General features: G+C 38.0%; 1 protein-coding gene across 2 annotated transcripts in view; it reads right to left on the reverse strand.

Moving 5' to 3' along the window:
- Nucleotides 1-16,428, reverse strand: part of GTPBP8 (GTP binding protein 8) — a 26,398-nt gene extending 9,970 nt beyond the window's left edge. The window contains exons 1-6 of one of the 2 annotated variants that reach the window (XM_004319830.3): nucleotides 16,085-16,428; nucleotides 14,189-14,287; nucleotides 12,375-12,505; nucleotides 11,273-11,372; nucleotides 8,768-8,886; nucleotides 1,357-3,451 (exon numbers count right to left, since the gene is read on the reverse strand). In XM_004319830.3, the coding sequence (XP_004319878.1) occupies nucleotides 3,361-3,451; nucleotides 8,768-8,886; nucleotides 11,273-11,372; nucleotides 12,375-12,505; nucleotides 14,189-14,287; nucleotides 16,085-16,420 (876 nt within the window). In that variant the 5' untranslated portion in view covers nucleotides 16,421-16,428 and the 3' untranslated portion in view covers nucleotides 1,357-3,360. Of the gene's footprint in view, nucleotides 1-1,356; nucleotides 3,452-8,767; nucleotides 8,887-11,272; nucleotides 11,373-12,374; nucleotides 12,506-14,188; nucleotides 14,288-16,084 lie in introns of those variants that run through there. The other variant, XM_073804225.1, reaches the window with a different exon arrangement.
- Nucleotides 16,429-16,803: the final 375 nt, after the last annotated feature.

Raw genomic sequence — 16,803 nt, forward strand, 5'->3', positions numbered from 1 at the left:
CTTGGTTGTAGGTTCTTCTCCTTCATCACTTTAAATATGTCCTGCCACTGCCTTCTGGCTTGCAGAGTTTCTGCTGAAAGATCAGCTGTTAACCTTATGGGGATTCCCTTGTGTGTTATTTGTTGTTTTTCCCTTGCTGATTTTAATGTTTTCATAAATATTTAATTTTTGATAGTTTGATTAATATGTGTCTTGGCGTATTTCTCCTTGGATTTATCCTGTATGGGACTCTCTGTGCTTCCAGGACTTGATTAGCTATTTCCTTTCCCATATTGGAGAAGTTTTCAACTATAGTCTGTTCTAATGTTTTCTCAGTCCCTTTCTTTTTCTCTTCTTTTTCTGGGACCCGCATAATTCAAATGTTGGTGCATTTAATATTGGCCCAGAGGTCTCTGAGACTGTCCGCAGTTGTTTTCATTCTTTTTTCTTTATTCTGCTCTGCAGTAGTTATTTCCACTATTTTATCTTCCAGGTCACTTATCCGTTCTTCTGCCTCAGTTATTCTGCTATTGATCCCTTCTAGAGTATTTTTAATTTCACTTATTGTGTTGTTCATCCTTGCTTGTTTCCTCTTTAGTTATTCTAGGTTCTTATTAAATGTTTCTTGTGTTTTCTCTATTCTATTTCCAAGATTTTGGATCATCTTTACTATCATTATTGTGAATTCTTTTTCAGGTAGACTGCCTATTTCCTCTTCATTTGTTAGGTCTGGTGTGTTTTTACCTTGCTCCTTCATCTGCTGTGTTTTTCTGTCTTATCATTTTGCTTATCTTACTGTGTTTGGGGTCTCCTTTTCACTGGCTGTAGGTTCGTAGTTCCCGTTGTTTTTGGTGTCTGTCCCCAGTGGCTATGGTTGGTTCAGTGGGTTGTGTAGGCTTCCTGGTGGAGGGGACTAGTGCCTGTGTTCTGGTGGATGAGGCTGGATCTTGTCTTTCTGGTGGGCAGGTCCACGTCTGGTGGTGGTTTTTGGGCGTCTGTGGCTTTATTGTGATTTTAGGCAGCCTCTCTGCTAATGGATGGGACTGTGTTCCTATTTTGCTAGTTGTTTGGCATAGGGTGCCCAGCACTGTAGCTTGCTAGTCATTGAGTGAAGCTGGTTGTTGGTGTTGAGATGGAGATCTCTGGGAGATTTTCACCATTTGGTATTACGTGAAGCTGAGAGGTCTCTTGTGGACCAGTATCCTGAAGTTGGCTGTCCCACCCTGATGCCTGGCTGGAGCACCAAGAGCCTTTCATCCACACAGCTCAGAATAAAAGGGAGAAAAAAGGAAGGGAGGGAGGGAGGGAGAGAGGGAGGGGATAAAATAAAAGAAAGTAAGAAAAAATAAAATAAAAAATAATTATTAATAAAAAAAATTTTTAAAGAAACAAAAAACTACAGACAGACAGGACCCTAGGACAAATGGTGAAAGCAAAGCTATACAGACTAAGTCTCACACAGAAGCATACACATACACACTCACAAAAAGAAGAAAAGGGGAAAAAATAATATATCTTGCTCCCAAAGTCCACCTCCTCAATTTGGGATGATTCGTTGTCTGTTCAGGCATTCCACAGATGCAGGGTACATCAAGTTGATTGTGGAGCTTTAATCCACTGCTTCTAAGGCTGCTGGGAGAAATTTCCCTTTCTCTTCTTTGTTCGCACAGCTCCCGGGGCTCAGCTTTGGATTTGGACCCACCTCTGCATGTAGGTCACCTGAGGGCGTCTGTTCTTCGCTCAGACAGGATGGGGTTAAAGGAGCAGCTGAATTGGCGGCTCCAGCTCACTCAGGACAGGGGGGAGGAAGGGGTATGGATGCGGGGTGAGCGTGTGGCGGCAGAGGCCGGCGTGACGTTGCACCAGCCTGATGCGCTCCGTGTGTTCTCCCAGGGAAGCTGTCCCTGGATCACGGGACTCTGGCAGTGGCGGGCTGCACAGGCTCCCGGGAGGGGAGGTGTGGATAGTGACCTGTGCTTGCACACAGGCTTTTTGGTGGCTGCAGCCGAAGCCCCAGCTCCCAGCCCCCGCCTGCCCCGGTGGGTGAGCAGACAAGCCTCTTGGGCTGGTGAGTGCTGGTCGGCACCAATCCTCTGTGCGGGAATCTCTGCGCTTTGCCCGCCACACCCCTGTTGCTGCGCTCTCCTCTGCAGCTCCGAAGCTTCCCCCCTCCGCCACCCGCAGTCTCCCCCCATGAAGGGGCTTCCTAGTGTGTGGAAACCTTTCCTGCTTCACAGCTCCCTCCCACTGGTGCAGGTCCCGTCCCTATTCTTTTGTTTCTGTTTTTTCTTTTGCCCTACCCAGGTACATGGCGAGTCTCTTGCCTTTTGGGAGGTCTGAGGTCTTCTGCCAGCATTCAGTGGGTGTTCTATAGGAGCAGTTCCACGTGTAGACGTATTTCTGATGTATCTGTGGGGAGGAAGGTGATCTCCGCGTCTTACTCTTCCGCCATCTTCCTCCCTTCCTCCATTATGCATCTTAATGAACCAATTATAAACTGTCCAATCAACTTTTTTCTCTTGTCCTTTGCAAATCACCTTCTCACCTAAAACTTCTTTTTGGTCTTTCATTAGATAAAATGTTACTTCCTCTATGACAGGATGTTTTCTGTGATAAATCTACCTGTGAATTTTGCTATATACTTGAGTTAGTTTTGCTTTACAAATACTTAGAATATGCAGATGTCCTTTTCACATTTTAATCTTCATAGCTTTTGAGGTAAGAGTTACAAAAGAAGTTCAGAGAACTCAAGTAATTTGCCCAACGTCCAACATGTAATAAATATTAGAACTGGAACTTGAATTCTGGTCTTCTGATTCTGAACCCTGTGAAGGTGACTGACCCCAGCCTGAAATAACTGGTACTTCCAGTATGGACTGACTCAAATTTTATGAAGAATAATTTTTTTTATATTCAAATAAGGTCTCTAAAAAAAGGTAAGTTATAGCCATACATATAAGAATTTATCTTCAACCTATCTATTAGTGCTTAGCAGAAAAGTAGCCCCTTTTTTACCTAGTCCATTGTAATATTTTAATAAAATATACATAATAGACATTCCTTTAAAAGACAAAAACCCAATAAATAATATGGCAAACCTTGTCTACACAGTAGGCAATAGACTTGCATTTTATGGACCTCTATATGCTCTTGTTTGTCAGTTTGTTAAAACAGGAAAAATGGCTGGTATCTCTTCTAATGAACAGCATAATTCAATCATGTATAAACCTTTCCCCCGCTGCAGGCACAAATTCATTCTTGCTTTGGGAATATGCAGGTTTTAAAGCTGAAGTGATCCTGCAAGTTACAGATACACAACATTTAAAACAATGTTGAAATTCTAAGTCTTTAACTTCAGTTGGCATAGACAATTTTGAATCTTCAGCTAAACTGGAAGCCATTAGTCTCCAGATTTCCTGTTATATTTGCTATAAAGCATCTCAAGAGATGGATTCCAGAATAGGTCACAGCACTGTGGAAAAAAAAGAAAAAAAGCAAAATCATTTTCTTCCTTACTTCAGAGGTAGTAACAGATCTGCATTCATCTAACTCAAAATCTGTTTACAGCCAGGTGCAGTGGCATGCGCCTGTAGGCCCAGCTACTCGGGAGGCTGAGGCAGGAGGATTGCCTGAGCCCAGGAGTTCTGGGCTGTAGTGCGCTATGCCAATCGGTTGTCCGCACTAAGTTCGGCATCAATATGGTGACCTCCCGGGAGTGGGGGACGACCAGGTTGCCTAAGGAGGGGTGAACTGGCCCAGGTCGGAAACGGAGCAGGTCAAAACTCCCGTGCTGATCAGTAGTGGGATCGTGCCTGTGAATAGCCATTGCACTCCAGCCTGGGCAACATAGTGAGACCCCAACTCTTAAAAAAAAAAAAAAAAAAATCTGTTTACAAACTCTTGTGAGTTCCATGTATGAAACAGAATGTCTTAATCTGTCCTACTTTTCCTCTCTTCCCCCAGCCTCTTGAAGTATCCTAAATCTGGAGATCCACATTATCGGATCTATGTCCTTCATGATTCTAAAAATTTCACATCTACTGTTTTGCCTTTTATTTTCCAGACTAAAAGTGTTTTTCTGTTTGTTTTGTTTTGTTTTTTATTGCAGTATAATTGACACATAACACTATATTAGTTTCAGGGGTACAACAATTCGATATTTGTATATATTGCAAAATGATCACCACAATAAGTCTAGTTATATCCATCACCATTTATAGTTAAAAAATATTTTCTTTTCTTGTGATGAGGACTTTTAAGATCTTCTCTCTTAGCAACTTTCAAATATGCAATATAGTATTACTGTAGTCACCATACTGTACAATACATCATCCCCATGGCTTATTTTAGAACTAGAAGTTTGTACCTTCTGACCTTCACCCATTTCTCTTACCCCCAACCTCTACCTCTGGCAACCACCAATCTCTCCTCTGCATCTATGAGCTTGTTTTGTTGTTGTTTTAAATTCCACATGTAAGTGAGATCACACAGTATTTGTCTTTCTCTGACTCATTTCCCTTAGCATAATGTTCTCCCGTCCATGTTGTCGCAAACGGCAAGGTTTCCTTCTTTTTTGTGAATGAATAGTATTCCAGTTGTGTATACACAATGACCCTTCAACAACATGGGTTTGAATTCCATTTATCCATTTATATGTGGATTTTTTCTATGGTAAATACTACAGCATTACACCTGGTTGGCTGAATCCAGGGATTCGGAGAAAATGTGGATATAGTGGGTCGACTATAAGTTATACTTGGATTTTCGACTGGGCCAAGGGTCAGAGCCCCTAACCGCTAACACTATTCAAGGGTCAACTGTATAATACCACATTTTCTTTATCCATTCATTCACCGAGGGGCACTTAGGTTGTTTCCATATCTTGGCTATTGAAAATAATGCTGTAACAAACATGGGAATGCATATATCTTTTCGAATTAATGTTTTCATTTTCTTCAGATATATATCCAGGAGTGTATTCCTGGATCACATGGTAGTTCTATTTTCAGTTTTTTGAGGAATCTTAATACTGTTTTCCTTAGTGGTTGCACCAATTTACATTCCCACCAATAGTGCACAAGGATTCCCTTTTCTCCACATCCTTGCCAATACTTGTTATTTCTTGTCTTTTTGATAATAGCCATTCTAACAGATGTGAGGTAATATCTCACTGTGGTTTTGATTTGCATTTCCATAATGATTAGTGAGGATCTTTAGTGAGGATGATTAGAGGATCTTTTCATATACCTGTTAGCCATCTGTATGTTCTCTTTGGAAATATGTCTATTCAGATCCTCTGCCCATTTCTTAATCCGATTTTTTTTTTTTTTTGCTATTGAGTTGTATGAGTTCTTTATATATTTTGGATATTAACCCCTTATCAGATATATGACTTGCAAATATTTTCTCCCATTCAGTAGGCTGACTTTTCATTTTGTTGATAATTTCCTTTGCTGTGCAGAAGCTTTTAGTTTAATGTAGTCCTATTTACTCATCTTTGCTTTTGTTGCCTTTGCTTTTGGAGTCAGATCCAAAAACTGATCACCTACACTGATGTCAAGGAACTTAGGGCCTGTTTTCTTCTAGGAGTTTTATGGTTTCAGGTCTTAACATATTCTTCTGCATGTGGCTGTCCAATTTTCCCAGCACCATTTATTGAAGAGACTGTCCTTTCCCCATTGTATATTCTTGGCTCCTTTGTAAATTAATTGCTCATATATGCATGGGTTTATTTCTGGGCTCTCTATTCTGTTCCACTGACCTATGTGTCTGTTTTTATGCCAATACCGTACTGTTTCATTACTATAGCTTTGTAACACAGTTTGAAATCAGGAAGTGTGATGCCTCCAGCTTTGTTCTTTCTTAAGGTTGCTTTGGCTATTTGCAGTCTTCTGTGGTTCCACACAGCTTTTAGGACTGTTAGTTCTATTTCTGTGAGAAATGCCATTGGAATATCTTGTTTTGCTTTTTATTTCCCAGACTAAAATTCTGATTTCTTTAATTTGTTCTTTTTGTCTCAAAGATTCAATTACCATGATAATGTAGACCTTTTATCATGATTTTAAAAAAAAAATCATCACCATTATTGTGTCTATTATTCGATCTATCTTACTGTATCCATCCATAACCTTTCATCCATTTATCAGCATGGAAATGAACACATGGTTTCTTGGGATATGTGGACTTTTATGGAGACACTATGACGTTTATGGATACATGTATGGTGTATACCTGTATATAACACAGGTAAAATAGTTTCTGCTGTATTGCTAATTCTCTTTTTGATAAAGTACAGCATTTTAGACTTTTTGACCAAAGCTGCCTACTTGAGAACAGTGCATAATGATTCTCAGTTATAACTGAAGTTACACATGTACAGTTTACAGGAGCGATACAAGTTGGATAGTCCACACACTATGGCACCGTGAACTGATTTGCAACATTTCTGTCAACTCATATGATTTTCTTTGTCCTTAAGACTCAGTTCTCATTTGCTTTAAAACCACAGAAACAATTATATTGTGCCTACTTATATATTTCTTCCATATCATTTATAAAAACAGACTGATCCCAGAATCAATCTTTAGGGGCCTTTCACCAATTTTATTTCTCTACTCAGCTGGGGCAGAGTTCAGACATGAAGGTTAGCACTTAACTTTTGCCAGCAGGCTTAAAGGCCAAACCCTGTTGGACTACATGTCTACCCACACTTCCATCTTTCTCCTACCAAGATCATACAGGAAGATAAGGAAATAAAACCTGACTTACTTTATAATAATTATTCTGTGAGTAGGCCAAATCCTCTTTTGGAGGGATGTACTGGGACTTGGTCAAGCAAATAAAAGCAAGCAGTATAAATAACTCTATTTTCTGAATTGGGTTTTGAGAACTACTGAGTACAACCTGACAACTTCCTGTATGTTGTCACTGTGGTATGGTGAACATTGAAGTTCTTGAAAGCCAGCAGCCTCCTGCGTGTGTCTCAATTCTTAAGACCTTGAGTGCTGTGTGGCTTCTGCAGTGCCTTAGTCACTTAGTGATACAGTGGCAGTGATTCCAAGGTCATGCAGCAGAAAATGCTGGCACATCTAAAGAAGGCTACGCCTCTAAAAAGTACTGAGAATCTGATAGTTTGGGTTGTTGGCCTAACCCTGCCATTCACTGACTGACCTTTGGGAAGGAAAGAAACTAACATTTATTATGTGGCTAATGTGTGTATATCAGTCACAATGCATTTTATTTAATCCTTCTGTCATATTTTTTTACTCAGAAAATGAAATAAGTTGCTTTTTTAAAAGCTACTGCCAAGAAGTAGGGGAACTATGCAAAACCATGGCTGTCTGACCCTGAGGTCCATGCTTTTTTTTTTTTTTTTTCATGCTCTTTCTATTTCAGCAAATACGTCTCTATAACTCACTTCACTTCTCCGACTTGTAATCGTATCTGTGAAACAGGGATGCTTACTTTGTGGATCAATTAAGTGTTTTGAATGATCTAGTGACATAACCTCCCCCAAGACCATCTGTTTTCAGATAGCTCTAGTTGTTCTTAATGTCAAGCCACAATCTAGCTCAACTGATCTGGTAGCATACAGCTTATAGCAGTGTGAGACTACTGTTTGATCATTCCCTTGTTTTGAACACTATAATTCTAATAATGTAGCTCAAGAAAACATTGTCAGTTTTTCCCCAGTCCCACTATACTATTTAACTCAGCTTACAGTCAACTAAAACTTTTTTTTTCAATAAATGCTTCTGTTAGGCCATAATTTGCCCATCTTATGTTTGTTTTGCCTTTTTAGAGGAAGTCTCACTTCCTTCTTATTAAATGTTTAAAAGAAACAGATATATTTCTATGCCAATGCTCAGGGCTCTAAGAAGAATTAGGATTTCATTCCTGCCCCTAGGAGTTTCCACTGTATATACGGGACACAGACAAATGAACAGGATAAATACTTGAATGTAAGACACGGGGGAAAAACATTTTGTAGGAAAGAATGAAGATGGATTTAGACTGGCATGTTCATAATTACCAACAATTTAATTGTGATCTGGATTTGTAGAAAGTAGAATGACTGTTTAGAGGACAGTTTTATATACAACTAAGTGTTACTTGGTTTCATTATTTTCTCATAGAAACTATAATAGTGTCAAAGAAGTTAGAGTCAGAAAATCACAGGGAAGTGGCACTGCATTTCTGCTAGTATATAGGTTACTTACTGTACCCAAACTGTACACTGAAAAGACAAACTCATGTTTCATTGCTAAACCACATCTAATATCTCAAAAATTGCTGCTCAGGAAATAACCATCCTGTCAGCTACTGATGCTTAATTCTAACTTACACGAAGAATTTCTTCTTTGCACATCGTCCTTTAAAAGGAAAATTCTTATCCTTCACAGCCTGAATGAGCTTTCTACCATAAAGATGAGTTGTTTTTCTTTAGAATTGAGAAAGAGATGGTAGTATCTTTATTATGGCTGTTGTTTAGGTGATTTAAAAAGTAAAAAGTTTTCACTTCTACTGTGGTCTAGGGTTGAAATAGGCTGAGGTAGAAAGATCATGAAGATACTACAGGGAAGATTTAGCAAGAATCTGCAGAAAAAAGAAAGAATAGAGGGAAGAAAAAATAAAAGTGTTGATGGGCTGTACCAATAAATTATGGCTAAGTGCATAGTCTTCCAAACTCCTGTAATTTTAAGTGATACCTCAGATACACTGATTTAATACTAAAGGTTGTTAGTACATAAAGTTATATGTTAGTACATAAAGACAATTCAACTCTTACCTTACAGGAAACAACTGAGGAAAACATCCTTGTGTTTTAGTGTCAACAAATTTCTGGATCTGAAGGACTTGTTTTAAAAGATGTCCCTTGGAAGATTTGTCAATTTTTGTCAATACCATCTGTAGGAAAACAAATATTTAAGCATTAGAAATAAAGTACAGGTGACCCTTGAACAACATGGGCTTGAATTGCAAAGGTCCACTTATATGCATATTTTTTCAATAGTAAATACTACAATATTACACAATCTGTGGTTGATTAAATCCACAGATGTGGAACTGCCAATATGGAGGAACCCCCAATAGGGAGGGGTGACTGTAAGTTACACTTGGATTTGTGACTGCAAGGAGGGTTGGCGCCCCTAACTCCCACACTGTTCAAGGGTCAGCTGTTATTTCTTACTCTACAGTTTTATACATTTTAGTTACAAATTTCAGTAACAACTAGGTGACCTATGCAAGTTTCTTAATCTCTCTGTACTTGTTTCCTCATCTATAAAATAAAAGCAATACCTCCTAAAGGAGATGCTGAGAAGATTAAATGAGTTAATGTATGCAATATATAAAGCATACACTATATATGTTTGCTGTTTCTGATGCTTTAACTACATAGGGCCATAATATCTTTGATTCAAGACCAGTGAAAAGCACCCTGGTGCCATGTTTGCAATTGCCATATGCCAAATGTTTCATACGATCACTATATATCTTATGGTCTAAGATACAGAAGTGAATATTATTAGGTTGATCCATATAAAACTGCCAACTTATAATCATTTTTGAACTACATAATTGTTCTGCCTTATATGTAAAATTTAAAGGAAAAATTAGAAATCAGGCTAGTTGTAGGTTGTAGCCACTAGAGTTATATTCCAAGCTATACCGATATATAGTTATATTCCAAGTAAGCCTAGATTCTACTAGGTTCAACAGTAAATACTTTGAATAATTTACTTACTCAATGACAATTATCAATACATACTAGAGGAAGGTCAATGCATGGATAATTACAAAATCAATTAAAAAGTAAAACTTGAGGGCTTCCCTGGTGGTGCAGTGGTTGAGAGTCCGCCTGCCAATGCAGGGGACATGGGTTTGTGCCCCGGTCTGGGAAGATCTCACATGCCGCGGAGCGGCTAGGCCCGTGAGCCATGGCCACTGAGCCTGTGTGTCCAGAGCCTGTGCTCCGCAACGGGAGAGGCCACAACAGTGAGAGGCCCACGTACCGCAAAAAAAAAAAAAGTAAAAGCTTGATGTATCTGTCAGAGGTTTTCCTAGGGAATTTCTATAAAATTAAATTTCCTGACTAATCATTTATGCTTTTCAGTTATAAAAAAAATTAATGATTGTAAATCAACTATACTTCAATTAAAAAAATATTAATGGTAAAAGGAGTGAGAAGCAGAAAGTGAAAGTCTTTTTTCATAAAGGCAAATATTTAAAAGGAGACATAATTTCTCTATCACAACTTCTTTTCCAAAGAAGAAAGGTTAATATTTCCTTAAAGTTAAAACTGAGAAAAATATATGATTCCACAAAATGGTATCTATGATATCAAATTAGGAGTACTATCACTGTCACTTAATATAACCGGTTGCACGATATTTGGGCTTCTTCTTTTTTTTTTTTTTTTCACTACGTAGACTATGTTTATCAATCCTTTGGCTCCTCATAACCATAAATTATCTCTAATGTTTCACAGGGCTTTTGCAAACCCCAAGAATTCCATAACCCCAAGAATACAGAAAAGTTTCTGACTGGTAACATGGTTTGATTTGCACTAAACTCCAAAACCACTACATTTTAGTGGTTTTCTGACATTTTTTTGAAACCAAATTATAGTCAGTGGGCTCTTTTCCTTAGAGAGGAACTTTAAGACTGCCATTTTATCTGTAAAACCTACAAAGCAAAATAAATATGGATACCAACCTACCAATCTGTATTCTATTCTAGGGTAAACAACAGTAAGAACTGGTAAGATATTCTCATAAGAAATTTTGTTTTCCTTAAGAATATAAACATCCTACTTATGTGTGCTGGAGCCTACTATATTCTTGTGATGTTCTTAAATTCCAGATTAGTTTAGCAAATTTTTCAGTTGCAGTTTTGTTTACATTCTGATAAGTAGTACCTGCCAACCTGCTGATAAGGAGCTACAAATGAGTCTTAGCAAATATTTATATTGTCATTTTAAAAAAACCCAAAAAACAAAGAAATGCACTTAGGAACACTAAATGAACAGTTTAGAAAACTTTTACTTTGACTATAATTTTGAAAACTTAAAAGCCAGGAGAAGGAAAAGGGAATAAAAGTACCACAGAACTTATTTTAATATTAATGGCTGATAACTGAAAAGACTGTTTAAAAGGTACTCCTTTATCTTTTGAGGAGGCAAGACCTACTCTTTCATTAAAAAGATGTACACATGTGCACATGCACACACACACATAGACACACAGGGAACTTGTATTTCTAATTGTAACTATGATTCAAAAGAAATACTTACCACATAAGGTAATGCAAATTCTTCACACATTTCTATGGCAATGTTGTCTGTTTTTTGAATTCCAACAACACTATCCACTAACAAAAATGTTCTCATCAAACTATAAGAATGCAGAAAAGAAGATTAACGGCAATATAAAATATACTCATTCATTTCTTCCCCCCAACCTTCACTACACTAAGAAATTTTACTTTGAATAATTATCAATTCAAAATTTTAAAATTTCTTTAAGCAAAAGGAATTCTCAATTCACTATGAAGTCCATCCTACAGTCCAACAGGTCTCAATATTTACATTCAGTAACTAAATTCATTAATATTAATTTATTTCAATAGCATATATTGAACATAAGATAATCTGCCTAGAACTGGATACAAAGATGAATGAGCCCCTTCCTCTAAGAGCTTGAACTCTAGTGGGAGAAAGAAACAGGAACCCAATTAACTATAAGTTACCATAAAAATGTCTAAATTTTCAAATATTATTTTAAGACTAACAGATAACAGAAACCAAACGTTATATTTTTCATTTTCTTTTGCAAGTATTTTATCTTAGTTTCTATGTAAAGCTACAACAAGCAAGATACTTGTAAACACTTTTTTATTCTTCAAAAGGTTAACATTAATTTTTCTACATATTGTGCAATGCTTGAAACATAGACCTGCTACTTGACTACCTATGGAAATAAAAAAAGGTAGTATTTACAGAGGCTATGATGTCAGAAGTATTTTAAGGATAATCAGAATTTACTGAAGTTTATTTAAATCTGGTAAATACCACATTAACCAACATTTTTCATTTTTAAAAACAGCCAGCTTAGAGTTTGGTATAAAAAAATTAATAAAGTCTGCTGAGTTACTATTGATAGTCTCAATTTAGGAAAACAATTGAAATTAAGTTTAAGCTAACTTACAGGAAAAAACTAAGCAGGCAGTATATACCTTGCTCCTAAATACTGTATTGTAGAATATTAAGGGAATAAAGTGGACTTTCTAAAAAAGTCATTTGATAAAACGGAAGTGTTCATCATGTGTAGAATGTCCTAGTCATGAGAACTTTGGGGGGTTCAACATAACAATTATAAGAAAAATGTTTTTCTTACTTCTTTCGTTCTTTTAGATAGGTTTCTACCATGTCAACAAAATCTTCAGGTGCTCTATAGCCATAACCTGGCATGTCCACCAATGTAAAATATTTTCCAACTTTGAAAAAATTCATTTTCTTTGTGTGGCCCTGATAAAGTAAATGGAAAAATAAAAGCTTTCTTAAAATATGTCCTTTATATATTTCATGACTCAAAATATTTTCTGTTCAATTAACAATTACTTATTAAAAGCATAAAAGTATTCTGTATATAACCCTATGCTGATGATGATACAGGAAAAGAAGACAGAAGACAAGTGGCTGGAGATAAGCTTAGATGATACTACTACTTCCCTCCAATTCATTTTTTAAAGAGAATCTATATGATTTAAGAACTTTAGATTCCATATTAGAAATAACGTAGGCAAAATATTTTCGAGTCTTTCCTACTTCATTAGCTCCCTCTCTGTGAAAAAGTTATACTGTTCTAAATAGTACGACTGCATTAGTCAATATTCTCTGATGAACAATATAACTCCACTTTAAAGAAGAATGAATTATGGCACAGATAGGTTAAATTAAATGCTTACTATCAGTCATACAAGTTTGCATAACACCTAGATGCAAAGCCTGATAGTTTATTATGCCTAGACTATAACTTTCCTAAAATCAAGATGTTTTGCATGTTTTATTAGGTGGGTTTAGTGCTTTCATTAAGCATTTTTTAAAAAGCATGTACAACTGTAAAATGTGCAACTAAAACTGATGTAAAGATGATAAAAAGTGGTTTATTCATGTGGTTTCGTGTCCACAGACATTATTAATCAGAAAAGGAAAGATTAACACAAATAACTTTAAAAGTCAATTGTTTAGAACTTAGAAGAATTATTTTCAGAGGGAAGATTTTATAAATGATGCTTAGGTTCCCAGGCAGCTTAAGTGTCTACCTATAGGAAAATAATTTTAGAATTACAGATTAGGAATGTCAAGAATACATTTCTTCCATTGTCCTCTCCCAGCAGAAAGGGAACAACCCTACCAAGAAGTGAGAGTTTAGCTGGGGTATTTGGTAAGGCAGGGCAGGAGGGAGTAAAGCTAGGAGGGTTAACAAATGACTACAATTGTCAGGGATGGTATCAGGGAATCAACCATAGGAAAAACTGCGGAGCAAGAGAAGACCAGTGAAGCCTCAGGGAAGGGTTCCAGTGCAAGGCAACAGGGGCAGTGAGCACTGGGTTGGTGTGAACATTTTGCCAAGGATAGATAATAAGGTGAGGAAAACTGAGGTGAGTTTTGAGGAGAGGATATCTTAAATATTGGTAGAGTCTGCATTATTGAGAAGGAAGCAGAGGAAATGAGAAAATGACAGAAAGCTATTACAGCAGGCTGGCTGGGATATTAGGCACATAATTTGGCCCTGGGTAAACTGGGAATTGCCTGATGGGTGTATATATTTGAGTTAGCAAGGTATAAAAGATTAGAGGAGGAAAAAATAATACACTTTAAAGCTGTTTTCTTTAAAATCAAAGTAGAAGCAGATGATCATTCTCAAAGAAGCAAATATAGAATGACACTAGAACAACTCTTTGGAAAAGACTGGACCAAGGAAGATTTCCCCAAGATACTGGCAAGACTACTAAAATAACTCCAGATACACTTCCTTTTCTTCAGAGAAATACACAGGCATTAATGAAATGTCTTACATTAGTGCTTGTGTGAAAGAAATCACTTTTCTAGGAACTTAGCAATGATGGTTTCTTCTACCCCCTCAACATTTATTATTCATCTTAGTCAATTCAGAGATAGTTAGATATATTTTAAATTTTAACATACCGGTTTTTTGGAGACTCTAACTTCAACCTCTGGGGCAAGTGAAAATAAAGCCTTTATTAGAGAGGATTTTCCAACATTGCTTCTGCCTATAAAACACACCTTATACAAGCAAAAAGAAGATAATTGAGTACTAGTTTATATATATATCACTATATAATGTATTAGCTGCAAAAATCTGTGAATACTACTCAGTCTTGCCTAACCATAAAAAGTGGCTTATAGTTAGTCAAACCTCAAATTCTAATAGACAGCTACTATCTACTAAATGATTTCAATGTGGCAGGTACTGTTTTAAAAGCACTTAACATATTTTCTTATTTACTTTTTACAATATCTCCATGAGACTGATAATATTCGTATCCCCATTTTACAGGTGATAAAACTAGAGGTAGAGAGAGGTTAAATAACTGGCCCAAAATTATACAGCCAGAAAGTGAAGAAACTGGAATCTGAACTCAGGGCATCTACATCCAGAACCTGTGCTTTTAATTACACTATGCCACTCAAGAATATCTGCAACATTTATTAAGAATTCCATATTTATAAAGCTTTTTTTTTTTTTTTTTTTTGCGGTACTTGGGCCTCTCACTGTTGTGGCCTCTCCCGTTGCGGAGCACAGGCTCCGGACGCGCAGGCTCAGCGGCCATGGCTCACGGGCCCAGCCGCTCCGCGGCATGTGGGATCTTCCCGGACCGGGGCACGAACCCATGTCCCCTGCATCGGCAGGCGGACTCTCAACCACTGCGCCACCAGGGAAGACCCTACAAAGCTTTTTTGAAGTTACAAACTAGACGCGTTTCAACAGAACTGGCTCTGTGTTTGGAACTCCATTTCCTCACAAACTCTCAAAGTACACCATAGCACCATTATAATTACTCCTTTCTCTTGACCTTTCTTGTTCCAATTAAGCTTTTCTCCTTTAGTCTGAATGTAGAAAGCAACAAAATATTTCTAATATTAACGATTAATACACATGGCTCGTCTTTTTAATACAGTATTGAAGAGGGTACATTTCCAATCAGTGCTTCTAAATGAGGGCAGTACCGCCCCCTGGGGTGTTTTAGAAATTTGTAAGGGCATTTTTGGTTATCAATAGGATTGGGTGGCATTTAGTGGGCAGGGGCCAGCAATGCTACACATTTTGCAAAACTGGGGTCAGTCCTTCAGAATGAATTGATTTGGGTCCTGCAAAAATTTCAAATGCTCTCCCAGATTAAATCCAATGATAATATACAGATAATAAAACTGAATTAAAAAGCCAATTACACAAAAAGTCCAGTAATTTATAAAATTGAAAATCGATGCTATCTTAAAATCATTAAGTGATTTATGTACTCTTAAATTATTACAGCAGTTCTAAATATATTAGCAGAAAAGTTTCAGTGCAGTGGTACCGTTATCACAAGTATGTAAGGAGGTCAGAGCCTTCATTTAACAGAACAAAATAGTAAACTGCAGGACATGAATAAAATGCACACTCACTGAATTTCACTTAAGTTGTTTTTAAAAATGTTATACATTATTGCCATCTATATATAAAATTTTTTTTGCCACGATAGGAAATTTAGATTGGGTGAAAATTACGTATTGATAAGAATCACTTCATTTGTGAAACTCCTATACTTTTCATATTCTTCACTTTGTCTAATTTGTCTCGGCATGTATTCTCTACTGCAATTAATTAGAAAAAAAGATAAATGGTTAAGTTTTTAAACGCCTTTTAAAGTCTTTTATATTCACTATCAAAATAATTAAAACTATATCTGCTTACTTTGTTATAATAATGATATGCGTCCACAGAAAGCTAGTAAATCTCTCCGGTCTGCTGACAAGAAAGAGATGACAGCAAAATCCCAGCCCAAGTCCTCAGCACCCGCATCCGGCTGCCGTTCTCACCTCCGGGCGGCGGAGGTCCGGGGCGTGGTCGAGACGCACGGCGGAGCTGAGGTACTCGATGCGGTTCCGCGAGGAAGCCGTGAAGACGCTCTCCGCCCTCGCGATGTCATCCAGGCTTGGGTTGAAGATCTTCAGGTGAAGGTCGGGCCTCGAGCCCGGGACGAAATGCCGCTCGAGTTCTTGCAGTGGGAACACGAGCTTCGTCAGTTGCTTGCTTGGCAGCCGTAGAACCTCCGCGAAGGCCTGGGACGTGCAGTAAGCTCGTCTTCCGCTCCCCAGCTCTGCCCCCATCGCAAACAGCCAGCCCACGTCAAACCACAGCCGGCGTGCTGCCATTTTCCTCTCCTAGAAGCCCCGCCTCGGGCCTTCGTTCCGAAGGTCTGAACTGCGCGTGCGTGACCCCGCTCCCGTTACGCCTGCTGGGAATTGTAGTCTCCGCTGGCCTCGCTGGTTCCCGCTTAAGCTCTTCGCGTACGGAGAGCCGGAGGCAGGTGTTACTTCGCAGGGGGAAAAAAGTTCTCTGGGTGCCTTTCAGACTCTAGCCCTGACACCTGTGCCTTTGACTTGTATGTCGCTGTGGGGAGGCTGTTTAACGATTTTCAGAGGTGAAGAGACATATCTGGCTGTGTGAGCCTTGAGGCTCAAATGAAGAAGAAAACCTGTGCAGCTCTGGTGGGTTTCAGGCCAGTTTGCTCTTCACAGTTTCTGGTTGTCTCACG

This window comes from Tursiops truncatus, chromosome 4, assembly GCF_011762595.2.
Source record: "Tursiops truncatus isolate mTurTru1 chromosome 4, mTurTru1.mat.Y, whole genome shotgun sequence".
NCBI classification, from domain to species: domain Eukaryota; kingdom Metazoa; phylum Chordata; class Mammalia; order Artiodactyla; family Delphinidae; genus Tursiops; species Tursiops truncatus.